The sequence below is a fragment of the Phasianus colchicus genome, chromosome 1 (genome assembly GCF_987193195.1).
Source record: "Phasianus colchicus chromosome 1, bPhaCol1.hap1.1, whole genome shotgun sequence".
NCBI lineage: Eukaryota > Metazoa > Chordata > Aves > Galliformes > Phasianidae > Phasianus > Phasianus colchicus.
Genome location: NC_143436.1, coordinates 89,461,419 through 89,487,929, shown reverse-complemented (window position 1 = coordinate 89,487,929; position 26,511 = coordinate 89,461,419). Strand labels below are relative to the sequence as shown.

Sequence of the window (26,511 nt, the reverse complement as noted above, 5' to 3'; positions counted from 1 at the left end):
GGTGATGTGGCCGTGTTTGTGACATCAGCAGACGAGTCACAATGCAGGGTGGGGTGGGGGGGGCCAGAAGCTGCAGTAGAGGCAGCGCTGGGGCACTTTGCCGTAGGCCTTCAGTGAGTGCGGTACGCACCTGCTAGCGGCTAGCGGCTATGGCTTGGGTGGTCTACATCGCCCTGGCGGTCATTGGAATCATCCTTTTGGGAAATCTCCTCATGCACGGCAATGTGCAGTTCTTTGGCATTGTTTGGATCCTTGCAGCGATCCTTGTTGGCCTCCTGAAGATCTTCATCTTCCTCCTTAAAGTGGCTCTGATGGTCTTCGTCCCACTGGCATTGCTGGGAATCATCCATCCGGGAAGTCTCCTCAGGTATGGCAATATGCACGAGCACGTTTGGCTGCATATGGAGCACCTGAGTCGGGACATGGCTCAGCTACTGCACAACATGGTGCAAGTGAGCCAGTGGCAGAGCTGGATGGCCAAGGGAGCCCAGCTCTTTGCTGCCCTGCAGCACTGGCCCATCTGGGCCTTTCCTGGAGCCTTCGTCCTGTTCTTCGGCTTCCTCTGGTGCATCAGGAAAACAAAATATTTGCCAGGAACCAGCAGCATTGTTTGGATCTGTGCTGCGATCCTTGTCGCCATCCTGAAGACCTTCATCTTCCTCCTGAAAGTGGCTCTGATGGTCTTCATCCTCCTGGCATTGATGGGAATCGTCCTTTTGGGAATTCACCACATGTATGGCGATATGCACGAGCACGTCTGGCTGCATATGGAGCATCAGAGTCGGGACATGGCTCAGTTACTGCACAACATGGTGCAGGGGAGCCAGTGGCAGAGCTGGGCGGCCAAGGGAGCCCAGCTCTTTGCTGCCCTGCAGCACTGGCCGATCTGGGCCTTTCCTGGACTCTTTGTCCTGTTCTTCAGCTTCCTCTGGTGCATCAGGAAAACGAAATATTTGCCAGGAACCAGCAGCATTGTTTGGATCTGTGCTGCAATCCTTGTCGGCCTCGTGAAGATCTTCATCTTCGTCCTGAAAGTGGCTCTGATGGTCTTTGTCGCCCTGGCATTGCTGGGAATCGTCCTTTTGGGAATTCACCACATGTATGGCGATATGCACGAGCACATTTGGCTGCATATGGAGCATCTGAGTTGGGACATGGCTCAGCTACTGCACAACATGGTGCAAGTGAGCCAGTGGCAGAGCTGGGCGGCCAAGGGAGCCCAGCTCTTTGCTGCCCTGCAGCACTGGCCGATCTGGGCCTTTCCTGGAGCCTTCGTCCTGTTCTTCGGCTTCCTCTGGTGCATCAGGAAAACAAAATATTTGCCAGGAACCAGCAGCATCGTTTGGATCTGTGCTGCGATCCGTGCCGCCTTCCTGAAGACCTTCATCTTCCTCCTGAAAGTGGCTCTGATGGTCTTCGTCCTCCTGGCATTGCTGGGAATCATCCTTTTGGGAATTCACCTCAGGCGTGGCGATATGCACGAGCACGTCTGGCTGCATATGAAGCATCTGAGTCAGGACATGGCTCAGCTACTGCACAACATGGTGCAGGGGAGCCAGTGGCAGAGCTGGGCAGCCAAGGGAGCCCAGCTCTTTGCTGCCCTGCAGCACTGGCCGATCTGGGCCTTTCCTGGACTCTTTGTCCTGCTCTTCAGCATCCTTTGGTGCATCAGGAAAATGAAATATTTGCCAGGAAGCAGCAGCATTACTTGGATCTGTGCTGCGATCCGTGCCGCCTTCCTGAAGACCTTCATCTTCCTCCTGAAAGTGGCTCTGATGGTCTTCGTCGCCCTGGCATTGCTGGGAATCATCCTTCTGGGAATTCGCCTCAGGCATGGCGATATGCACGAGCACGTCTGGCTGCATATGGAGCATCAGAGTCGGGACATGGCTCAGCTACTGCACAACATGGTGCAAGTGAGCCAGTGGCAGAGCTGGGCAGCCAAGGGAGCCCAGCTCTTTGCTGCCCTGCAGCACTGGCCGATCTGGGCCTTTCCTGGACTCTTTGTCCTGTTCTTCAGCTTCCTCTGGTGCATCAGGAAAACGAAATATTTGCCAGGAACCACCAGTATTGTTTGGATCTGTGCTGCGATCCTTGTCGCCATCCTGAAGACCTTCATCTTCCTCCTGAAAGTGGCTTGGAAGGTCTTCATCCCCCTGGCACTGATGGGAATCATCCTTTTGGGAATTCACCACATGTATGGCGATATGCACGAGCACGTTTGGCTGCATATGAAGCATCAGAGTCGGGACATGGCTCAGCTACTGCACAACATGGTGCAGGGGAGCCAGTGGCAGAGCTGGGCGGCCAAGGGAGCCCAGCTCTTTGCTGCCCTGCAGCGCTGGCCGATCTGGGCCTTTCCTGGAGTCTTTGTCCTGTTCTTCGGCTTCCTCTGGTGCATCAGGAAAACGAAATATTTGCCAGGAACCACCAGCATTGTTTGGATCTGTGCTGCGATCTGTGCCGCCTTCCTTAAGCCCTTCTTCTTCCTCACAAAAGTGGCTCGTATGCCGGCCTGTGGCAGCAGCGGCCAGAAAAGGTCCAGAAATGAGGAGGAGGACGACGATGAGGAAGAGGACAGTGACTCAGACGAGGCATGGGACCTGGGCAGAGTTTGGGCCGACCACACCGAGTGGCCAGCACTGCACGTGGCCAAGAAGTGCCAGCTGGTGGAGGAGCTGGTGGATGACCTTCTGCGCGCCTGCCGAGGACAAACCTGCCACAGCTTCACGCCCAGGCTGCAGCCAGCCATCGGGATCTGCGTCTCTGAAGAATGGATTGCCCACCATGAGAACGTCGTCTACCACCTGCTCGTGCCCGTGAGGCCTCCCCCCGGCCACACCTTCCATGTAGAGCTGGACGACGTGGAGACAGTGACGAGCAATTCCTGTGTGCGCGTGCAGCTGGAGTGCACCTGCACGAGGGAGCGGCTGCTGGGGGACATGCTCTGCTTTGTGCACCACAGTCAGGAGGAGCTGAGAGAAAAACAGGAGCCCAGCTTGCTCGACACCTTCTGCACGGGCCCCTATCTGCACGTGGAGAAAAGCACGCTCTGGCTCCAGGACCAGGTGAAAGCAGCCTGGAGGTGTCTGCCTCAGTCGCGTGACTGCCGCCTGGAGCTGCTGCTTTCCAGCCACTCGTGCAAGATGCAGCTGATCACCCCCTCCAACTACACCTTCAACATCGAGATGACTCTTGGGGTGCAGCTTGACGAACCGGACACATTCCTGAGCATTGAGTAGGATCAGGATATGTTTCTATGTTTTCTCAATTTCGGTCTTTCAAAGTATGTCATTCTCTTACTTAAATAAATTGGCTATATTTTTAACACCAGCGCTCCTTGTGTAAGAGTTTTCTTTTTTGTGTCTATAGGACAAATCAACACCTAAGAGTAGTTTTGCTTTGAACATGGCTTTTTATCAATCTGTTATTTATCGCTAAGGCTCTTTTCTGCAGCTGCCTTTTGATTTCTGGTTGGTAGGAATGTGTTCAATAGCATCAAGACATGCTCAGTGCCACTGGGATGAGGATTCAGGAGGAGCTGGATGTCTCAGGAACTTTGCTGAGCATCGAGTAGGCTGAAGCCAGCTGCGCCAGCAGCATGGTGCGGCCAGAAAACTGCGCTGAGGCGGACATACAGATTGCCAGGCATACGGCCAGGCACGCCCAGCACCCCAGCTTCTACCTCAACTGTCTGCGGACCTGCAGTTGTCTGCCCGTGGGCACAGCTTTTCACCCCAAGCCCTGAAGATGGTTGTGATTCACCACCTGACAACCGTAGCCCTCTGAAGCCTGGAGCAAGAGAAATTGCCCCTGTGGCTGGATGACCTCCTGTGGCACTTCTGCTGCTGCCTGCAGAAGAAATACCTCAATCGCTTCCTCTTGGGATACGAGAGGGGGATTTTTTTCTATGATTTGCAGCTGTAAAATGGGGAGGAAGTCAACAGGCAATCCTTCAGCGCATCTAGGAATGTCAAGAAATCTTCCTAGACCATTTCTTATTAGCGTCATAGAGCTACCTCTTTCATTCTTGTATTAATTTTTGACTGTGCAGCCCTACAGAATTTCTTTTACAGAATTTTCGGTATGTTATATATATTAATGCTTTAGCCAACTTTATGTAGAAAACATAAGGAATCTTACTGTGAGGTGATTGAGATCATTAAGCAAGACTTTCCCCTCGTGAACCCATGCTGGCTGTGACCAGTGACTGTGCTGTCTTTCAGGAGATTTTCAGAAACTCACAGAACAATCTTTTCCGTAATCTTGCCAGGCGCTGAAGAGAGACCGAGAGGCCTGTAATTACCAGGGTCTTCTTCTTGCCCTCCCTTCTTGAAAACCGGGACAGCGTTTGTTAGCTTACAGTCGACTGGAATCTCTCCAGATTCCCAAGACCATTGAAAAGTAGTTGAGAGAGGTCTCATGATGACGGCAGCCAGTCCTTGGAGTTCTGTGGGATGAATCCCCTTGGCCCCATGCGCTTGTATGTACCCAGCTGTAGCGGCAAATCCCACACAAGTTTGGGCTTGCCTTGGAGTCTACTGTTACCATAGTCACAGTCTTCCAACTCAGAGCTCTGAGGGTCCCAGAGTCAGTCACTAGCTGAACAGCAACTGCCACTCTCCACCCGCACCCCAGTGAACACCCCTCAGTTTTGTAGTTTTTTTTCACGTGATGTCGTATGGTGTGGGATATCCCTTTGGCCAGTTTAGGTCAGCTCTCCTTGTTCTATCCCAGCTCCCTGTGCCCCCCAGCCTTCCTCGCAGGCAGGACGGTACTAAGAACCGAGTTACTGGAGTCATGTCCTCGGTTCTCTACAGCGCTGCTCAGCAACACCTGAAAGATCCGTGTGTTATCAACGCGGTTCTTCTCCTAAAGCCAAAACATAGCATCATACCAGGCACCGTGAAGAAAAAACTGTCCCAGCTGAAACTAGGACAGTATCCACTCTTTATTCCAATCACCATTACATCACTCTCATGTCCCACAGTTTACATGCAACCCAACTATTAGCCATCACCTATCTTGCTTTTTGATGTATACACACAAAAGGGGCCATCCCTGCGTAGTGTCTGTGCAGTTCAGTCAGTCCAGACTTTGGGCTCTTATCTGTCTTTCAGGGCAGGAGGGATGATGCACAGTGTTGGATTATCACATTCTGTTTCCATCAGAATCCGTTCTCCTTCAATCTGGATGGTTCTAACTGTCATACTCTTGATAAAGTATATAACAACCATAGACATGACGGCATGCAGCATTATGTAGCAGTTAACATCCGGCAACTTCAAATATTGACTGTTCTCACCCAGCATCAAACCACCTGGAGGTCCACCACCAGACATCCCCATCTTTCCGCATTACCCACCGCGTGCACCCAGGTCCTCGAGCACAAGCAGTCCCACGGAGGAGCTTGCCATTGCCCAAGGCAGGAATAACCCAGAGCGTCTGGCCCAGCATGTTCCTTATGTGCACCCCCAGAACTCTCTGGACAGTACATGAGGGGTGTGATCGGGCAGGGCCAGCTCTACTGGCAGATCCCAGCGTGCTGACTAACCAGGTGGCGTTTGCTGAATGCGTGTCCCAGTGTTTGAATGTCCCAGCACCCATTGCTCTCAGTGTAGTCCATTGTACTGTTGGACTTCCCCAGAGGTTGGTGCATGATAGCGCATGTGATATACCCACTCGGTGCCACGCTCCTTGGCTTAAAGTATCTATGAGGTTATTTTGGAAATGAGTCCTGTTGTCTGACTCAACTTTTTCTGGGGTGCCATGTCAACTCATAACACTTGCTTTTCAAGGCCCAGGATAGGAGTTTGGGCGGTTGCATGGAGTATGGGATGCGTTTCCAGCCATCCGCTGGTTGCTTCCACCGTGGTAAGCGCACGGCGTTTGCTATGGCGAGTTTGTGGGAGTGTGATGTCATCCTCCTGCCAGGGCCCCCTGTGTTTCAATGTCCTCCATTCCAAAGAGGCTCTGTCTGCTTGGTGTGCTTACCTGCAGTGCATGCTTCACACACACAGAACAACATGACCTGGTCTTTTTACTCTCTATGGCTAATTATCTGGAGCTTGACTGAAACACAAAACCATTACAGTGATGTTAGAACAGGTGATTCAACTCCCTTCTGAGAGACAAAGTACAAATTCAATCCAATCTGAGATTTCACCATTAAATGAATGAGTGAATGAGTGAATGACTGAAAGCACATGACAACTGAAAAGGTTTATTAGTCAAACATCTTATTTCCAGAGCTATCAGTCTATGAACGACCAAGTGATGGACCTGTAACCGGGTGTTGCTGTCCCTGCTGTCTGCAGAGGGTCCTGCGCTGAGGTGCTGGCCCATCAGCTGCACCTGCCATGTGGGAGCTGCAGCTGCACGTCGGGCAGTGCGGGGCTGCCTGGGGCTGCCAGTTGTGCGCTGTCAGCATGGCTGCTGCCATCACGGCCATTGCAAAGGATGGGCTACGGTATGACCGGGCAGCCCGAGGAGCCTGCAGCTCTGGTGCGTCTGGGTGTCAGGGAAGCTCTTGCTGTGGTGGGCCAGGTGTAAATCTGGATGCCACAGAGGGCAGAGTGTTGTAAGGTGGAGCAGCAGAAGTGACATCCAGGGTCTGGCTGCTGCTTGGTAGCAGTGGAGACGGGGCCAGAGGATGGCACCGTTCTTTCCCTGCTGCTGCAGCAGGATCTGGCAGGCTTGGAGTAGCGCTGCCACTGCCGGGCTCGGGTGATGGCTTTCTTGCAGCTCTTGAGCAGCAGGGACCCCTGGGTGCCACTGTCTGTGTGCCAGCTTCTGGATCCACTGACAGCAGGCTCCTTCCTGGCCCAGCAGCCGCTCCTTGCATGGACTGGGCGCCTGGGCTGCTCCTCGGGTGGCTCTCATTCGGGTCTTACTGCAAGGAAGGAACAGCCACATCTCTTCTCTTCTGAGCAAGAGCATCTCTTTTCTTGCAAGGCAGTTCTGGGTGATCTCTCTTGAAAAGTGTGTTAAAAAAGAAGAGTAACTGAAAAAGGCAAAGGAGAAAAGCTAGTTGCTATCAGTTCAGGAGTGCAAGACAGCAAGATAGAGGAGCTAAGACTTTCAACTGCTGAAGACAAACAAAAGCATTAAAAAGCTCCATTGGTCAGTTTAATCCCACAGTTTAGGCTGACTACAACAAGATGTGTTGCAAATATACTGAAATAAATAGACTCATCGTATCCTCGTTTACTTATCTTTCCATTCCACGCATTCAAACTCAACCCGAATATATTTTATTCACATTTTTTCAACTCAGCAATACTACCTCTAAAGGGCTGCCAACAGTGGGGGCCACTGTAAACGACCACGATTACAAGGACAGTGGCACTTTAGAGCCCAGACTAGTGAGCCCAAGGAAGGAAACAGACTTGCACCTCCTCGATGCACATGATGTTTGGCGTGTGATCCGCAAAGAAGCAGAGCGGGCGGGGAATTTGGACATGGTTCAAAGATTGCATTCGGCTCTCGCCTGCCCTGTAACTTACAAAGCTAACAAGTGCCCGAGATCGGAGGGTATAAGCATTCAAATAATAAAGAGCTCAGGAAAGCGATTCTTGCATTTGGGCTGGGTTCCCCCTGTACCAGTAATCAGTTGAGTTCTGTTATGAAAAGTTCCACTCTTTGCCCTTGTGATTGCAAGACCTTGACACAATTGATTTTAACAAGTACTCAGTGCATGATGTGGATGGGCTCTGGGAGAAGGCAATAGAGAATCCGGGTATGCCAAGTGGGGACGCTTTACAAGTCATTGGTATGGACAAACAGGTGGAAAATGAGGAGGCGCGGGAAAAATTGCTGCAAAAGATGGCTACAGAAAATGCTGAAGAGTATTGTTAGAAAGTTCTCTCCCCCCTGAATAAACCTACCCTCTTACAGATGATAGATGCTCGTAATAAGGTGGGCACTACGCAACATCAGTGCAACATGATGGCTGCAGCGTTTGCAGCGATGAAATTAGATTTTCAGAATTGCTTTGCATGTGGTCAGCCAGGTCATTTCCACCAAAATTGCCCAAACAGAAGGGCCTTGCAGCCGCCTGGGCCGGGGGTACGCACCCGATACCGCAAGGGTCGGCATTATGCAGATCAGTGCCACTGTGGATTAGGCAAGGAAGGGCTCCCTCTTCACGGAAACGGGGACACGCGATGACACAAGCAGCCCCAGCACCACAATCGACTCCAATGCCACAGGCACCACAGATTTATACGCAAGAACTCGTGATGCCGCCGGAGTGAATCTGGCCACCTCTGAGCCGGTGACCTTACAGTCTATCCAGGTGAGGGCAGTAGCGACGGGAGTCATGGGACCCTTAGGATATGGTTGTAGTGCTTTGTTGATAGGGCGATCTTCTGTTGCGATGCAAGGTCTCTTTGTATTACCAGGGGTCATAGATGCAGATTTCTTAGGGAAGATTAAAATGATGGTGTGGAATCCAACGCCTCCTTGTCAGGTGCCATCAGGCGCCCGTATTGCACAACGGGTACATTTTTATGCGCAACGGGTGCCAGCGATGGACAAAGAGAGAGGGGCTGAGGAGTTTGGCTATACAGGATCCCCACACATACTGTGGGCTCCAAAGGTATCACACATTCAGCCAACCCTGATGTTGTGGTTTTGTGATTTTTTTTTGTTGTCGGTATTCCACATCAGAACATCATGTGGGCCAGTGGGAGTTAACGAGTTAATGTTCTGGCTGCGTTTACTGTTGTGGACTCTCTGAGCATCCTGGTGGGACGGGAGGGGGCGGCATCTCCGGAGGAGCTGGCGAGAAGAGGAAGTGGGGTGGAGCTGCGGACCCGGGAGCGGCTGTATCTCCCGGTCTGGCCCGGCTCAGCCGTCTCAGCTCGCCGCAGAGAGCGCACGTGCTTTTCCCTCGTACTATCGTGGTTTGACTCTCATTTTTTGATACTCTTGTCTCTCTCGTTTTGTTTGGTTTAGTTAGATTCAGTAAATTACCCTTCCTGCTCAGATCGTTGCCGTTGTGTTTCCTTTCGTTAACACTATCGGCTTGCTCCCTGCCCCCGGTCCCTCTCCGGAGCGCACGTGGCCCGGGGCCGGCCGGGTCGCGGCAAACCGTTCGTACCTTTTTTTTTTTCCTTCTCTCCTTCGCGGGGCCTGTGCCCCCCTGTCACGGACTTATATCTAAGGATAACCCGTGAGACCTGACTTGCACGCTAGAGTCAGGGACTCCATCCAGAAATTTATGGTGTCTAGCATCATGGACACGGGGGCAGATGTAACAGTAATTGCCCAAAGGACTTTGCCATCACACTGGCCCACCTCACAGGTTCATACCACATCAGTGGGTATAGGAGGCCAGACTGTCCGTGTGCAGAGTGCACACGTGATTCAAGTAGTGGGCCCCAAAGGCATAAGAGCCTGTGTTCGTGTCTCTTTGGGGACGGGACTGCCTCTCTCAGTGGGGACTGAATTTGGGGACAGTTTTATCATAGGGGCCTTTGCGGTGCAGCGTACATTAGTAGTCATATGGAAGTCATCAGATCCTGCGTGGGTGGGTCAGTGGCCCCTCAGTAGTGAAAAGCTGCATCACTTGCATGAACTCATTCAGGAACAGTTCCACATAATTCCTACTGCCAGCCCATGGAGCTCTGCAGTGTTTGTGATTAGGAAGAAGAATGGGAAATGGCGTCTGTTGCAAGATTTACGGCAAGCTAATGCTGTCGTGGAAGAAATGGGACCACTGCAGTCTGGCCTACCATCCCCTACAATGATACCAAAAGACTGGTGTTTGACTGCTATTGATTTAAGGGACTGCTTCTTCACCATTCCGCTGGATCCTCAAGATGCACCTAAGTCTGCATTCTCAGTTCCCTCCAGTAATGCGTCTGAACCGGCTAAACGATATCATTGGACGTTGTTACCCCAGGGAATGAAAAATAGTCCCACTACAGGTCAGTGGTTTGTAGCAAGGGCTCTATTCCCTGCGAAGGAAAGGTTGCCCCACACGACTATTTATCACTATGTGAATGACATTCTTGTGGCAACCCAGTCAGGGGAACAGATGCAACATGCAATGACCATAGTTCTTGAATGCATCAGAAGTCAGGGCTTAGAAGTGGCTCCTGAGAAAGCACAGGAGAGCTCACCCTGGACATATTTGGGTTGGCGAAATACGAATCAGAACATAGCCTCACAATGTCTAAAAATAAGCACAGAGGTTCGCATCCTGAATGATATGCAGAAATTATTAGGAGCCATAAATTGGGTCAGAACCATGCTGGCCATAACCTGGGAAACGTTGCATCCATTATTTCAGCTATTCAAAGGGGAGGGACACGGCATTAAATTCAAGGTGAACTTTGACGCCGGAAGCGCAAATCGCCATTAAGGAGGTTGCGACAGCCACGTCAGAACGACAGGTTCAGCGATATGATCCAGCTCTCCCCTTTCAATTGTTAATTATGAATCTGGACTTTCAATGGGACGCAAAATTAAAAGCAGAAACTATCACTACGAGGGTTGAAATGATCGCCACCCTCATCATCAGGGGACGGCAAAGACTATTGTCGCTGAGCGGGTTGGAGCCTTCAGTGCTTATTTTGCCAGTATCTGTAAATATGTTACAGCAGTTGTTTCAAAGTTTGCTGTTTTTCCAGCTGGCCAGGGAAGGCTTCCCTGGAGCAATATCAGTGCATCCGCCAGGGCACAGATTATTAACTGTACAGTGGATGTCCGACATTCACACTGTAGAGGGATCTCCACAGACCGTGGACTTAGCTGCGGTGGTGCGGGTATTTCACAAATGGCCTGACCCTGTTAATATTGTTCTGATTTGTGGGGCAAAAGCTACATGTTGAAAACTTGTGGGTTTAGTTTGATGGGTGGTATCAAGGTTTGAGACCGTGGGTCGGAAAGGTGATGTGGATTATTGTGTTTTTTGGTTTTTGCATGTTTTTTGGCGTATATTCTTTCTATTAATAAGGCAATCAAGCAAGTTCTTGTTGTTCAAACTAAGAAAGAAGGGGGAGAGGTGGGACAAAGAAAGACATTATAAACAAAAGACCTTGCAAATGTGTAAACAAGCTTGGTAGCTACTTGTGCCAGATGTAAACACGCACGAGGTGCCTGCTTGGTACATGTGACCAAGGGGTTGTGCGCGGGTGCAAAAGGTTATAAGCACCTACAATAAAGGTCTTTGTTCTGCACCAGCAACGGAGTCTGTGACTTTCCTGCCACAGAACACGAGAGCACCAAGGCCTAAACAGCTTTAAATATCATCCGGAGCTTGGTATGAAGCTGGTTACAACATCAGCGGGGAAGAGCAACCTCATGGCAGTGCCAGCCACTGTGATGGCTCTGAAGAGAAGGTGGATCCTGTCCCCTGGGCCTGGATGAACTAACAGCAAATCCTCAAGGAACTGCTTCATTGGAGACCGTGGGAGCTCCTGACAGCCTCGGCGAGTGACTTAGCGGTATGTGCAAGAACGCCAGGAGGAAAAAGATGCCGAAACAAAACAAGCTGCCCAATCAAAAAGCCCTGCTCTGAGATACCAACAGTATCTCAGAGGATACTGGGGATCTCAGAGGATACAGGGGAAACACCCTCTGAAAATGTGCACTTGTATCAGTGTGTGAAAGAAAAAAGCAATGGCGACTGGCTCACCCAGTTGCTTGCAGTCACCAGCTGAGTTAGGCTGGCTTCAGCCCTTATACGGGCTGGGAATGAGACCATTTGCTTTGTCAGAAATCTCTGAAATCACGGTACAAATCCACTCCGCTGAAAAATGCCCCTACCCAGCAAGTAAGGCCGCATGTGAAATGCAAGACTTGCACATTGCTTCAATCCCCAGAACCATTAAGCCTACAGGAAGTAAAGGAGAGTGTCCGACATGCAGGACAGAGCATCGCACAAGAAGGCTGTGCATACTGACTTGAAGACGTGGGAACCCTTTGCTGAAATATTTCCTTATGTCAAGAGGTCCGGTTCTTATCAAGAGCCAGTATGCACTGTGCTTCAATGGGAGCTCACAGATGAAAAAAAGAAAGGGGGATATTTGGATATTTTCTGGATTTCTACGTAGCTTTACTGGACCGGTCGCTCTGTGGCTAAGTTTTGTTTTTTAAGAAAGCAAATGTATGTGGACGTGGTTGCAGGTGTGGATTTAACTTTTTGTTCCTGAACACGTTTACTTTCTGTTCCACCTCACACACGCCTGGAAAGGAACCCTTTTAAGGAGTACCTTTGCCAGTGGAAAGAGTAGGGGACAATCACTTTATTCGGACTGTATTTTAAAAGCTGTACATACATGGTGGGTTGACCTTCGCTGTTTACTCAGTGCACACCATGCTGCTCTCTCTCTCCCCGTCCTCAGCAGGGAGAAAATATGATGAAACAGCTTGTGGGTTGAGATATGGACAGGGAGATCTCTCATCAGTTACCATCACAGCTTTTGGAAGATGAATTCAATTTATTGCCTGTTAGTGACAGGGTTGAACAGTGAAAACTAAAAGCAAAGCTAAAACGCTTTTCTCCTACAACCTCTACTCTCGAGGCTCAACTTCTCACTTGAAACTTCAACCTCCTCCCCTCAAGATGAGCAGGACGGACTGGGAAGGGGGCTGTGCTCAGTCCTTAATGCTTCATCTCTGCTGCTCCTCCGTGGTCTCTATCTTCCCCCATGAAGGATGCTGCTGAAGCTAGAACTGATCCTGCATGAGCTTCCCACAGGCTGCAGCTCTCCCAGCACTGCCCCGACACGGTTTTGACCCGCTGGGTATACCTGTCAGGCACTGCTCCACACAGGTCCCCAGTGGGTGGCCTCCAGCCCCACTGCAGTCTGCTCTCCACGGGCTGCAGCTCCAGCCCAGGGCTGCTCCATGTGCTTTGTCCTCCTCCAGGCCTCATCCATTGCTGCACCGTGGGCTCCTTCATGGCTGTACGTGGAGATCTGCCCTGCGCAGTGCCCGTGGGCTGCAGGGGGACAGCCTGCTCCACCATGTGGAGCAGAAATGGCTGTAGAGACGTTTAATGCCTTCCTCACCACTGTCTTCAACACTGATGATGAGCTCTGGGAAGCCCAGAGACATGAGTTGGAGGACTGTGACTGTGGTAAGAATAAGCCCCCAGACAACCCCAAACTTGTGTAGGATGTGCTGCTGCAGCTGGATGCATACAAATCTATGAGGCCCACACGGGCTCATCCCGTGGAACTCCAAGGAGCTCCACAGGACTCCATTTTAGGGCCAGTTGTCTTCAGTGTTTTCATACCACGTCTTGCAGCACCTCATCCAGACGCCTCTTGAACACCACCAGGGACAGTGACTCCACCACCTCCCTGGGCAGGCCGTTCCAGTGCCTGACCACTCTCTGAGAGAAAAAGTTCTTCCTTATATCTCATCTAAATCTCCCCAGGCGCAACTTGTGGCCATTTCCTGCGGTCCTATTTGTTGCCTGGGAGAAGAGGCCAATCCCTTCTTCATCCCAGCCACCCTTCAGGAAGTTGTAGAGAGCAATGAGGTCTCCCCTGAGCCTCCTCTTCTCCAGACTCAACAATCCCAGCTCCCTCAGCCACTCCTCATAAGACTTGTGCTCCAGACCCCTCGCCAGTTTCCTTGTCCTTCTCCGGACACGCTCCGGGGTTTCGATGTCTTTCTAGTAGGAGGGGCCCAAAACCTAATACAGTATTCGAGGTGCAGCCTCACCAGAGCTGAATAAAAGGGGTGATTACCTCTTGCTCCTGCTGGCCATGCTATTTCTAATGCATTGGCCCTCTTGGGCACATGGGCACGCTGTCGGCTCACGTTCAGCCAAGCGTCGACCAACACCCCCAGGTCCCTTTCCTCTTCACAGTCATCCAGCCCCTCTGCCCTAAGCCTATAGCGCTGCACGGGGTTATGTCATGGTTTTGTTGACAGGTTACTGCAGCCAAAGTGCAGGACCCGGCACTTGGCCTTGGTGAGCCTCATCCCATTCACCTCAGCACAGCGATCCAGTCTAGCCAGACCCCTCTCAGAGGTCTCCCTACCCTCAGGCAGATCGACACTACCTCCCAACATAAAGATATTAAACAAGATGGGCCCTAGTACTGACCTCTGGGGGACACCACTCGTAACGGGCCACCAGTGGCCTTAACTCCACTAACTACTACCTTCTGGGCACGGGCCTATAGCCAGTTCTTTATGCAGAGAAAAGTACACCCGTCCAGGCCACGGGCAGCCAGTTTCCCCAGGAGAATACCGTGAGAGACTGTGTCAAAGGCTTTGCTGAAGTCTAGGGAGGCTGCCCCAACAGCCTTTCCCTCATCTACCAATCATCTTGTCACCCAGATGGTCATAGAAGGAGATGAGGTTGGTCAAGCACGACCTGCCTTTCTTGAACCCGTGCTGGCTGGGCCTGATCCCCTGGACGCCATGCACGTGCCGTGTGATCTCACCAAGAGGATTTGCTCCATAACTTTCCCTGGTACCGAGGTCAGGGAAGAGACTGGAGAGAGGAGAGCAGAGGAGTGCAGCGACGTGGCCATGTTTGTGACAGCGTGCGGTGATGTGGCCGTGTTTGTGACATCAGCAGACGAGTCACAATGCAGGGTGGGGTGGGGGGGGCCAGAAGCTGCAGTAGAGGCAGCGCTGGGGCACTTTGCCGTAGGCCTTCAGTGAGTGCGGTACGCACCTGCTAGCGGCTAGCGGCTATGGCTTGGGTGGTCTACATCGCCCTGGCGGTCATTGGAATCATCCTTTTGGGAAATCTCCTCATGCACGGCAATGTGCAGTTCTTTGGCATTGTTTGGATCCTTGCAGCGATCCTTGTTGGCCTCCTGAAGATCTTCATCTTCCTCCTTAAAGTGGCTCTGATGGTCTTCGTCCCACTGGCATTGCTGGGAATCATCCATCCGGGAAGTCTCCTCAGGTATGGCAATATGCACGAGCACGTTTGGCTGCATATGGAGCACCTGAGTCGGGACATGGCTCAGCTACTGCACAACATGGTGCAAGTGAGCCAGTGGCAGAGCTGGATGGCCAAGGGAGCCCAGCTCTTTGCTGCCCTGCAGCACTGGCCCATCTGGGCCTTTCCTGGAGCCTTCGTCCTGTTCTTCGGCTTCCTCTGGTGCATCAGGAAAACAAAATATTTGCCAGGAACCAGCAGCATTGTTTGGATCTGTGCTGCGATCCTTGTCGCCATCCTGAAGACCTTCATCTTCCTCCTGAAAGTGGCTCTGATGGTCTTCATCCTCCTGGCATTGATGGGAATCGTCCTTTTGGGAATTCACCACATGTATGGCGATATGCACGAGCACGTCTGGCTGCATATGGAGCATCAGAGTCGGGACATGGCTCAGTTACTGCACAACATGGTGCAGGGGAGCCAGTGGCAGAGCTGGGCGGCCAAGGGAGCCCAGCTCTTTGCTGCCCTGCAGCACTGGCCGATCTGGGCCTTTCCTGGAGTCTTTGTCCTGTTCTTCAGCTTCCTCTGGTGCATCAGGAAAACGAAATATTTGCCAGGAACCAGCAGCATTGTTTGGATCTGTGCTGCAATCCTTGTCGGCCTCCTGAAGATCTTCATCTTCGTCCTGAAAGTGGCTCTGATGGTCTTTGTCGCCCTGGCATTGCTGGGAATCGTCCTTTTGGGAATTCACCACATGTATGGCGATATGCACGAGCACATTTGGCTGCATATGGAGCATCTGAGTTGGGACATGGCTCAGCTACTGCACAACATGGTGCAAGTGAGCCAGTGGCAGAGCTGGGCGGCCAAGGGAGCCCAGCTCTTTGCTGCCCTGCAGCACTGGCCGATCTGGGCCTTTCCTGGAGCCTTCGTCCTGTTCTTCGGCTTCCTCTGGTGCATCAGGAAAACAAAATATTTGCCAGGAACCAGCAGCATTGTTTGGATCTGTGCTGCGATCCGTGCCGCCTTCCTGAAGACCTTCATCTTCCTCCTGAAAGTGGCTCTGATGGTCTTCGTCCTCCTGGCATTGCTGGGAATCATCCTTTTGGGAATTCACCTCAGGCGTGGCGATATGCACGAGCACGTCTGGCTGCATATGAAGCATCTGAGTCAGGACATGGCTCAGCTACTGCACAACATGGTGCAGGGGAGCCAGTGGCAGAGCTGGGCAGCCAAGGGAGCCCAGCTCTTTGCTGCCCTGCAGCACTGGCCGATCTGGGCCTTTCCTGGACTCTTTGTCCTGCTCTTCAGCATCCTTTGGTGCATCAGGAAAATGAAATATTTGCCAGGAAGCAGCAGCATTACTTGGATCTGTGCTGCGATCCGTGCCGCCTTCCTGAAGACCTTCATCTTCCTCCTGAAAGTGGCTCTGATGGTCTTCGTCGCCCTGGCATTGCTGGGAATCATCCTTCTGGGAATTCGCCTCAGGCATGGCGATATGCACGAGCACGTCTGGCTGCATATGGAGCATCAGAGTCGGGACATGGCTCAGCTACTGCACAACATGGTGCAAGTGAGCCAGTGGCAGAGCTGGGCAGCCAAGGGAGCCCAGCTCTTTGCTGCCCTGCAGCACTGGCCGATCTGGGCCTTTCCTGGACTCTTTGTCCTGTTCTTCAGCTTCCTCTGGTGCATCAGGAAAACGAAATATTTGCCAGGAACCACCAGTATTGTTTGGATCTGTGCTGCGATCCTTGTCGCCATCCTGAAGACCTTCATCTTCCTCCTGAAAGTGGCTCGGAAGGTCTTCATCCCCCTGGCACTGATGGGAATCATCCTTTTGGGAATTCACCACATGTATGGAGATATGCACGAGCACGTTTGGCTGCATATGAAGCATCAGAGTCGGGACATGGCTCAGCTACTGCACAACATGGTGCAGGGGAGCCAGTGGCAGAGCTGGGCGGCCAAGGGAGCCCAGCTCTTTGCTGCCCTGCAGCGCTGGCCGATCTGGGCCTTTCCTGGAGTCTTTGTCCTGTTCTTCGGCTTCCTCTGGTGCATCAGGAAAACGAAATATTTGCCAGGAACCACCAGCATTGTTTGGATCTGTGCTGCGATCTGTGCCGCCTTCCTTAAGCCCTTCTTCTTCCTCACAAAAGTGGCTCGTATGCCGGCCTGTGGCAGCAGCGGCCAGAAAAGGTCCAGAAATGAGGTGGAGGACGACGATGAGGAAGAGGACAGTGACTCAGACGAGGCATGGGACCTGGGCAGAGTTTGGGCCGACCACACCGAGTGGCCAGCACTGCACGTGGCCAAGAAGTGCCAGCTGGTGGAGGAGCTGGTGGATGACCTTCTGCGCGCCTGCCGAGGACAAACCTGCCACAGCTTCACGCCCAGGCTGCAGCCAGCCATCGGGATCTGCGTCTCTGAAGAATGGATTGCCCACCATGAGAACGTCGTCTACCACCTGCTCGTGCCCGTGAGGCCTCCCCCCGGCCACACCTTCCATGTAGAGCTGGACGACGTGGAGACAGTGACGAGCAATTCCTGTGTGCGCGTGCAGCTGGAGTGCACCTGCACGAGGGAGCGGCTGCTGGGGGACATGCTCTGCTTTGTGCACCACAGTCAGGAGGAGCTGAGAGAAAAACAGGAGCCCAGCTTGCTCGACACCTTCTGCACGGGCCCCTATCTGCACGTGGAGAAAAGCACGCTCTGGCTCCAGGACCAGGTGAAAGCAGCCTGGAGGTGTCTGCCTCAGTCGCGTGACTGCCGCCTGGAGCTGCTGCTTTCCAGCCACTCGTGCAAGATGCAGCTGATCACCCCCTCCAACTACACCTTCAACATCGAGATGACTCTTGGGGTGCAGCTTGACGAACCGGACACATTCCTGAGCATTGAGTAGGATCAGGATATGTTTCTATGTTTTCTCAATTTCGGTCTTTCAAAGTATGTCATTCTCTTACTTAAATAAATTGGCTATATTTTTAACACCAGCGCTCCTTGTGTAAGAGTTTTCTTTTTTGTGTCTATAGGACAAATCAACACCTAAGAGTAGTTTTGCTTTGAACATGGCTTTTTATCAATCTGTTATTTATCGCTAAGGCTCTTTTCTGCAGCTGCCTTTTGATTTCTGGTTGGTAGGAATGTGTTCAATAGCATCAAGACATGCTCAGTGCCACTGGGATGAGGATTCAGGAGGAGCTGGATGTCTCAGGAACTTTGCTGAGCATCGAGTAGGCTGAAGCCAGCTGCGCCAGCAGCATGGTGCGGCCAGAAAACTGCGCTGAGGCGGACATACAGATTGCCAGGAATACGGCCAGGCACGCCCAGCACCCCAGCTTCTACCTCAACTGTCTGCGGACCTGCAGTTGTCTGCCCGTGGGCACAGCTTTTCACCCCAAGCCCTGAAGATGGTTGTGATTCACCACCTGACAACCGTAGCCCTCTGAAGCCTGGAGCAAGAGAAATTGCCCCTGTGGCTGGATGACCTCCTGTGGCACTTCTGCTGCTGCCTGCAGAAGAAATACCTCAATCGCTTCCTCTTGGGATACGAGAGGGGGATTTTTTTCTATGATTTGCAGCTGTAAAATGGGGAGGAAGTCAACAGGCAATCCTTCAGCGCATCTAGGAATGTCAAGAAATCTTCCTAGACCATTTCTTATTAGCGTCATAGAGCTACCTCTTTCATTCTTGTATTAATTTTTGACTGTGCAGCCCTACAGAATTTCTTTTACAGAATTTTCGGTATGTTATATATATTAATGCTTTAGCCAACTTTATGTAGAAAACATAAGGAATCTTACTGTGAGGTGATTGAGATCATTAAGCAAGACTTTCCCCTCGTGAACCCATGCTGGCTGTGACCAGTGACTGTGCTGTCTTTCAGGAGATTTTCAGAAACTCACAGAACAATCTTTTCCGTAATCTTGCCAGGCGCTGAAGAGAGACCGAGAGGCCTGTAATTACCAGGGTCTTCTTCTTGCCCTCCCTTCTTGAAAACCGGGACAGCGTTTGTTAGCTTACAGTCGACTGGAATCTCTCCAGATTCCCAAGACCATTGAAAAGTAGTTGAGAGAGGTCTCATGATGACGGCAGCCAGTCCTTGGAGTTCTGTGGGATGAATCCCCTTGGCCCCATGCGCTTGTATGTACCCAGCTGTAGCGGCAAATCCCACACAAGTTTGGGCTTGCCTTGGAGTCTACTGTTACCATAGTCACAGTCTTCCAACTCAGAGCTCTGAGGGTCCCAGAGTCAGTCACTAGCTGAACAGCAACTGCCACTCTCCACCCGCACCCCAGTGAACACCCCTCAGTTTTGTAGTTTTTTTTCACGTGATGTCGTATGGTGTGGGATATCCCTTTGGCCAGTTTAGGTCAGCTCTCCTTGTTCTATCCCAGCTCCCTGTGCCCCCCAGCCTTCCTCGCAGGCAGGACGGTACTAAGAACCGAGTTACTGGAGTCATGTCCTCGGTTCTCTACAGCGCTGCTCAGCAACACCTGAAAGATCCGTGTGTTATCAACGCGGTTCTTCTCCTAAAGCCAAAACATAGCATCATACCAGGCACCGTGAAGAAAAAACTGTCCCAGCTGAAACTAGGACAGTATCCACTCTTTATTCCAATCACCATTACATCACTCTCATGTCCCACAGTTTACATGCAACCCAACTATTAGCCATCACCTATCTTGCTTTTTGATGTATACACACAAAAGGGGCCATCCCTGCGTAGTGTCTGTGCAGTTCAGTCAGTCCAGACTTTGGGCTCTTATCTGTCTTTCAGGGCAGGAGGGATGATGCACAGTGTTGGATTATCACATTCTGTTTCCATCAGAATCCGTTCTCCTTCAATCTGGATGGTTCTAACTGTCATACTCTTGATAAAGTATATAACAACCATAGACATGACGGCATGCAGCATTATGTAGCAGTTAACATCCGGCAACTTCAAATATTGACTGTTCTCACCCAGCATCAAACCACCTGGAGGTCCACCACCAGACATCCCCATCTTTCCGCATTACCCACCGCGTGCACCCAGGTCCTCGAGCACAAGCAGTCCCACGGAGGAGCTTGCCATTGCCCAAGGCAGGAATAACCCAGAGCGTCTGGCCCAGCATGTTCCTTATGTGCACCCCCAGAACTCTCTGGACAGTACATGAGGGGTGTGATCGGGCAGGGCCAGCTCTACTGGCAGATCCCAGCGTGCTGACTAACCAGGTGGCGTTTGCTGAATGCGTGTCCCAGTGTTTGAATGTCCCAGCACCCATTGCTCTCAGTGTAGTCCATTGTACTGTTGGACTTCCCCAGAGGTTGGTGCATGATAGCGCATGTGATATACCCACTCGGTGCCACGCTCCTTGGCTTAAAGTATCTATGAGGTTATTTTGGAAATGAGTCCTGTTGTCTGACTCAACTTTTTCTGGGGTGCCATGTCAACTCATAACACTTGCTTTTCAAGGCCCAGGATAGGAGTTTGGGCGGTTGCATGGAGTATGGGATGCGTTTCCAGCCATCCGCTGGTTGCTTCCACCGTGGTAAGCGCACGGCGTTTGCTATGGCGAGTTTGTGGGAGTGTGATGTCATCCTCCTGCCAGGGCCCCCTGTGTTTCAATGTCCTCCATTCCAAAGAGGCTCTGTCTGCTTGGTGTGCTTACCTGCAGTGCATGCTTCACACACACAGAACAACATGACCTGGTCTTTTTACTCTCTATGGCTAATTATCTGGAGCTTGACTGAAACACAAAACCATTACAGTGATGTTAGAACAGGTGATTCAACTCCCTTCTGAGAGACAAAGTACAAATTCAATCCAATCTGAGATTTCACCATTAAATGAATGAGTGAATGAGTGAATGACTGAAAGCACATGACAACTGAAAAGGTTTATTAGTCAAACATCTTATTTCCAGAGCTATCAGTCTATGAACGACCAAGTGATGGACCTGTAACCGGGTGTTGCTGTCCCTGCTGTCTGCAGAGGGTCCTGCGCTGAGGTGCTGGCCCATCAGCTGCACCTGCCATGTGGGAGCTGCAGCTGCACGTCGGGCAGTGCGGGGCTGCCTGGGGCTGCCAGTTGTGCGCTGTCAGCATGGCTGCTGCCATCACGGCCATTGCAAAGGATGGGCTACGGTATGACCGGGCAGCCCGAGGAGCCTGCAGCTCTGGTGCGTCTGGGTGTCAGGGAAGCTCTTGCTGTGGTGGGCCAGGTGTAAATCTGGATGCCACAGAGGGCAGAGTGTTGTAAGGTGGAGCAGCAGAAGTGACATCCAGGGTCTGGCTGCTGCTTGGTAGCAGTGGAGACGGGGCCAGAGGATGGCACCGTTCTTTCCCTGCTGCTGCAGCAGGATCTGGCAGGCTTGGAGTAGCGCTGCCACTGCCGGGCTCGGGTGATGGCTTTCTTGCAGCTCTTGAGCAGCAGGGACCCCTGGGTGCCACTGTCTGTGTGCCAGCTTCTGGATCCACTGACAGCAGGCTCCTTCCTGGCCCAGCAGCCGCTCCTTGCATGGACTGGGCGCCTGGGCTGCTCCTCGGGTGGCTCTCATTCGGGTCTTACTGCAAGGAAGGAACAGCCACATCTCTTCTCTTCTGAGCAAGAGCATCTCTTTTCTTGCAAGGCAGTTCTGGGTGATCTCTCTTGAAAAGTGTGTTAAAAAAGAAGAGTAACTGAAAAAGGCAAAGGAGAAAAGCTAGTTGCTATCAGTTCAGGAGTGCAAGACAGCAAGATAGAGGAGCTAAGACTTTCAACTGCTGAAGACAAACAAAAGCATTAAAAAGCTCCATTGGTCAGTTTAATCCCACAGTTTAGGCTGACTACAACAAGATGTGTTGCAAATATACTGAAATAAATAGACTCATCGTATCCTCGTTTACTTATCTTTCCATTCCACGCATTCAAACTCAACCCGAATATATTTTATTCACATTTTTTCAACTCAGCAATACTACCTCTAAAGGGCTGCCAACAGTGGGGGCCACTGTAAACGACCACGATTACAAGGACAGTGGCACTTTAGAGCCCAGACTAGTGAGCCCAAGGAAGGAAACAGACTTGCACCTCCTCGATGCACATGATGTTTGGCGTGTGATCCGCAAAGAAGCAGAGCGGGCGGGGAATTTGGACATGGTTCAAAGATTGCATTCGGCTCTCGCCTGCCCTGTAACTTACAAAGCTAACAAGTGCCCGAGATCGGAGGGTATAAGCATTCAAATAATAAAGAGCTCAGGAAAGCGATTCTTGCATTTGGGCTGGGTTCCCCCTGTACCAGTAATCAGTTGAGTTCTGTTATGAAAAGTTCCACTCTTTGCCCTTGTGATTGCAAGACCTTGACACAATTGATTTTAACAAGTACTCAGTGCATGATGTGGATGGGCTCTGGGAGAAGGCAATAGAGAATCCGGGTATGCCAAGTGGGGACGCTTTACAAGTCATTGGTATGGACAAACAGGTGGAAAATGAGGAGGCGCGGGAAAAATTGCTGCAAAAGATGGCTACAGAAAATGCTGAAGAGTATTGTTAGAAAGTTCTCTCCCCCCTGAATAAACCTACCCTCTTACAGATGATAGATGCTCGTAATAAGGTGGGCACTACGCAACATCAGTGCAACATGATGGCTGCAGCGTTTGCAGCGATGAAATTAGATTTTCAGAATTGCTTTGCATGTGGTCAGCCAGGTCATTTCCACCAAAATTGCCCAAACAGAAGGGCCTTGCAGCCGCCTGGGCCGGGGGTACGCACCCGATACCGCAAGGGTCGGCATTATGCAGATCAGTGCCACTGTGGATTAGGCAAGGAAGGGCTCCCTCTTCACGGAAACGGGGACACGCGATGACACAAGCAGCCCCAGCACCACAATCGACTCCAATGCCACAGGCACCACAGATTTATACGCAAGAACTCGTGATGCCGCCGGAGTGAATCTGGCCACCTCTGAGCCGGTGACCTTACAGTCTATCCAGGTGAGGGCAGTAGCGACGGGAGTCATGGGACCCTTAGGATATGGTTGTAGTGCTTTGTTGATAGGGCGATCTTCTGTTGCGATGCAAGGTCTCTTTGTATTACCAGGGGTCATAGATGCAGATTTCTTAGGGAAGATTAAAATGATGGTGTGGAATCCAACGCCTCCTTGTCAGGTGCCATCAGGCGCCCGTATTGCACAACGGGTACATTTTTATGCGCAACGGGTGCCAGCGATGGACAAAGAGAGAGGGGCTGAGGAGTTTGGCTATACAGGATCCCCACACATACTGTGGGCTCCAAAGGTATCACACATTCAGCCAACCCTGATGTTGTGGTTTTGTGATTTTTTTTTGTTGTCGGTATTCCACATCAGAACATCATGTGGGCCAGTGGGAGTTAACGAGTTAATGTTCTGGCTGCGTTTACTGTTGTGGACTCTCTGAGCATCCTGGTGGGACGGGAGGGGGCGGCATCTCCGGAGGAGCTGGCGAGAAGAGGAAGTGGGGTGGAGCTGCGGACCCGGGAGCGGCTGTATCTCCCGGTCTGGCCCGGCTCAGCCGTCTCAGCTCGCCGCAGAGAGCGCACGTGCTTTTCCCTCGTACTATCGTGGTTTGACTCTCATTTTTTGATACTCTTGTCTCTCTCGTTTTGTTTGGTTTAGTTAGATTCAGTAAATTACCCTTCCTGCTCAGATCGTTGCCGTTGTGTTTCCTTTCGTTAACACTATCGGCTTGCTCCCTGCCCCCGGTCCCTCTCCGGAGCGCACGTGGCCCGGGGCCGGCCGGGTCGCGGCAAACCGTTCGTACCTTTTTTTTTTTCCTTCTCTCCTTCGCGGGGCCTGTGCCCCCCTGTCACGGACTTATATCTAAGGATAACCCGTGAGACCTGACTTGCACGCTAGAGTCAGGGACTCCATCCAGAAATTTATGGTGTCTAGCATCATGGACACGGGGGCAGATGTAACAGTAATTGCCCAAAGGACTTTGCCATCACACTGGCCCACCTCACAGGTTCATACCACATCAGTGGGTATAGGAGGCCAGACTGTCCGTGTGCAGAGTGCACACGTGATTCAAGTAGTGGGCCCCAAAGGCATAAGAGCCTGTGTTCGTGTCTCTTTGGGGACGGGACTGCCTCTCTCAGTGGGGACTGAATTTGGGGACAGTTTTATCATAGGGGCCTTTGCGGTGCAGCGTACATTAGTAGTCATATGGAAGTCATCAGATCCTGCGTGGGTGGGTCAGTGGCCCCTCAGTAGTGAAAAGCTGCATCACTTGCATGAACTCATTCAGGAACAGTTCCACGTAATTCCTACTGCCAGCCCATGGAGCTCTGCAGTGTTTGTGATTAGGAAGAAGAATGGGAAATGGCGTCTGTTGCAAGATTTACGGCAAGCTAATGCTGTCGTGGAAGAAATGGGACCACTGCAGTCTGGCCTACCATCCCCTACAATGATACCAAAAGACTGGTGTTTGACTGCTATTGATTTAAGGGACTGCTTCTTCACCATTCCGCTGGATCCTCAAGATGCACCTAAGTCTGCATTCTCAGTTCCCTCCAGTAATGCGTCTGAACCGGCTAAACGATATCATTGGACGTTGTTACCCCAGGGAATGAAAAATAGTCCCACTACAGGTCAGTGGTTTGTAGCAAGGGCTCTATTCCCTGCGAAGGAAAGGTTGCCCCACACGACTATTTATCACTATGTGAATGACATTCTTGTGGCAACCCAGTCAGGGGAACAGATGCAACATGCAATGACCATAGTTCTTGAATGCATCAGAAGTCAGGGCTTAGAAGTGGCTCCTGAGAAAGCACAGGAGAGCTCACCCTGGACATATTTGGGTTGGCGAAATACGAATCAGAACATAGCCTCACAATGTCTAAAAATAAGCACAGAGGTTCGCATCCTGAATGATATGCAGAAATTATTAGGAGCCATAAATTGGGTCAGAACCATGCTGGCCATAACCTGGGAAACGTTGCATCCATTATTTCAGCTATTCAAAGGGGAGGGACACGGCATTAAATTCAAGGTGAACTTTGACGCCGGAAGCGCAAATCGCCATTAAGGAGGTTGCGACAGCCACGTCAGAACGACAGGTTCAGCGATATGATCCAGCTCTCCCCTTTCAATTGTTAATTATGAATCTGGACTTTCAATGGGACGCAAAATTAAAAGCAGAAACTATCACTACGAGGGTTGAAATGATCGCCACCCTCATCATCAGGGGACGGCAAAGACTATTGTCGCTGAGCGGGTTGGAGCCTTCAGTGCTTATTTTGCCAGTATCTGTAAATATGTTACAGCAGTTGTTTCAAAGTTTGCTGTTTTTCCAGCTGGCCAGGGAAGGCTTCCCTGGAGCAATATCAGTGCATCCGCCAGGGCACAGATTATTAACTGTACAGTGGATGTCCGACATTCACACTGTAGAGGGATCTCCACAGACCGTGGACTTAGCTGCGGTGGTGCGGGTATTTCACAAATGGCCTGACCCTGTTAATATTGTTCTGATTTGTGGGGCAAAAGCTACATGTTGAAAACTTGTGGGTTTAGTTTGATGGGTGGTATCAAGGTTTGAGACCGTGGGTCGGAAAGGTGATGTGGATTATTGTGTTTTTTGGTTTTTGCATGTTTTTTGGCGTATATTCTTTCTATTAATAAGGCAATCAAGCAAGTTCTTGTTGTTCAAACTAAGAAAGAAGGGGGAGAGGTGGGACAAAGAAAGACATTATAAACAAAAGACCTTGCAAATGTGTAAACAAGCTTGGTAGCTACTTGTGCCAGATGTAAACACGCACGAGGTGCCTGCTTGGTACATGTGACCAAGGGGTTGTGCGCGGGTGCAAAAGGTTATAAGCACCTACAATAAAGGTCTTTGTTCTGCACCAGCAACGGAGTCTGTGACTTTCCTGCCACAGAACACGAGAGCACCAAGGCCTAAACAGCTTTAAATATCATCCGGAGCTTGGTATGAAGCTGGTTACAACATCAGCGGGGAAGAGCAACCTCATGGCAGTGCCAGCCACTGTGATGGCTCTGAAGAGAAGGTGGATCCTGTCCCCTGGGCCTGGATGAACTAACAGCAAATCCTCAAGGAACTGCTTCATTGGAGACCGTGGGAGCTCCTGACAGCCTCGGCGAGTGACTTAGCGGTATGTGCAAGAACGCCAGGAGGAAAAAGATGCCGAAACAAAACAAGCTGCCCAATCAAAAAGCCCTGCTCTGAGATACCAACAGTATCTCAGAGGATACTGGGGATCTCAGAGGATACAGGGGAAACACCCTCTGAAAATGTGCACTTGTATCAGTGTGTGAAAGAAAAAAGCAATGGCGACTGGCTCACCCAGTTGCTTGCAGTCACCAGCTGAGTTAGGCTGGCTTCAGCCCTTATACGGGCTGGGAATGAGACCATTTGCTTTGTCAGAAATCTCTGAAATCACGGTACAAATCCACTCCGCTGAAAAATGCCCCTACCCAGCAAGTAAGGCCGCATGTGAAATGCAAGACTTGCACATTGCTTCAATCCCCAGAACCATTAAGCCTACAGGAAGTAAAGGAGAGTGTCCGACATGCAGGACAGAGCATCGCACAAGAAGGCTGTGCATACTGACTTGAAGACGTGGGAACCCTTTGCTGAAATATTTCCTTATGTCAAGAGGTCCGGTTCTTATCAAGAGCCAGTATGCACTG

General features: G+C 51.2%; 2 protein-coding genes and 2 pseudogenes across 2 annotated transcripts; 2 read left to right on the top strand and 2 right to left on the bottom strand.

The window, feature by feature from the left end:
• The first annotated feature begins 149 nt into the window (after nt 1–149).
• On the top strand, nt 150–3,329 carry LOC149919832 (uncharacterized). The gene has a single exon (XM_090140365.1). It carries the CDS (start codon nt 150–152, stop codon nt 3,240–3,242), a length of 3,093 nt encoding a protein of 1,030 aa, XP_089996491.1. The 3' UTR covers nt 3,243–3,329.
• A 2,802-nt stretch (nt 3,330–6,131) lies between these two features.
• LOC149919831 (uncharacterized) lies at nt 6,132–8,409 on the bottom strand (annotated as a pseudogene).
• Nucleotides 8,410–14,572: 6,163 nt separating this feature from the next.
• Nucleotides 14,573–17,849, top strand: LOC149919830 (uncharacterized). Its single transcript, XM_090151961.1, has one exon. The coding sequence runs from the start codon at nt 14,670–14,672 to the stop codon at nt 17,760–17,762; it is 3,093 nt and encodes a 1,030-aa protein (XP_090008087.1). The 5' UTR covers nt 14,573–14,669; the 3' UTR covers nt 17,763–17,849.
• A 2,802-nt stretch (nt 17,850–20,651) lies between these two features.
• Nucleotides 20,652–22,929, bottom strand: LOC149919829 (uncharacterized; annotated as a pseudogene).
• Between the last annotated feature and the right edge of the window lie 3,582 nt (nt 22,930–26,511).

Coding starts and splice junctions, on each gene's coding strand:
- LOC149919830 (XM_090151961.1), top strand. CDS start 14,670: ATGGCTTGGGTGGTCTACATCGCCCTGGCGGTCATTGGAATCATCCTT.
- LOC149919832 (XM_090140365.1), top strand. CDS start 150: ATGGCTTGGGTGGTCTACATCGCCCTGGCGGTCATTGGAATCATCCTT.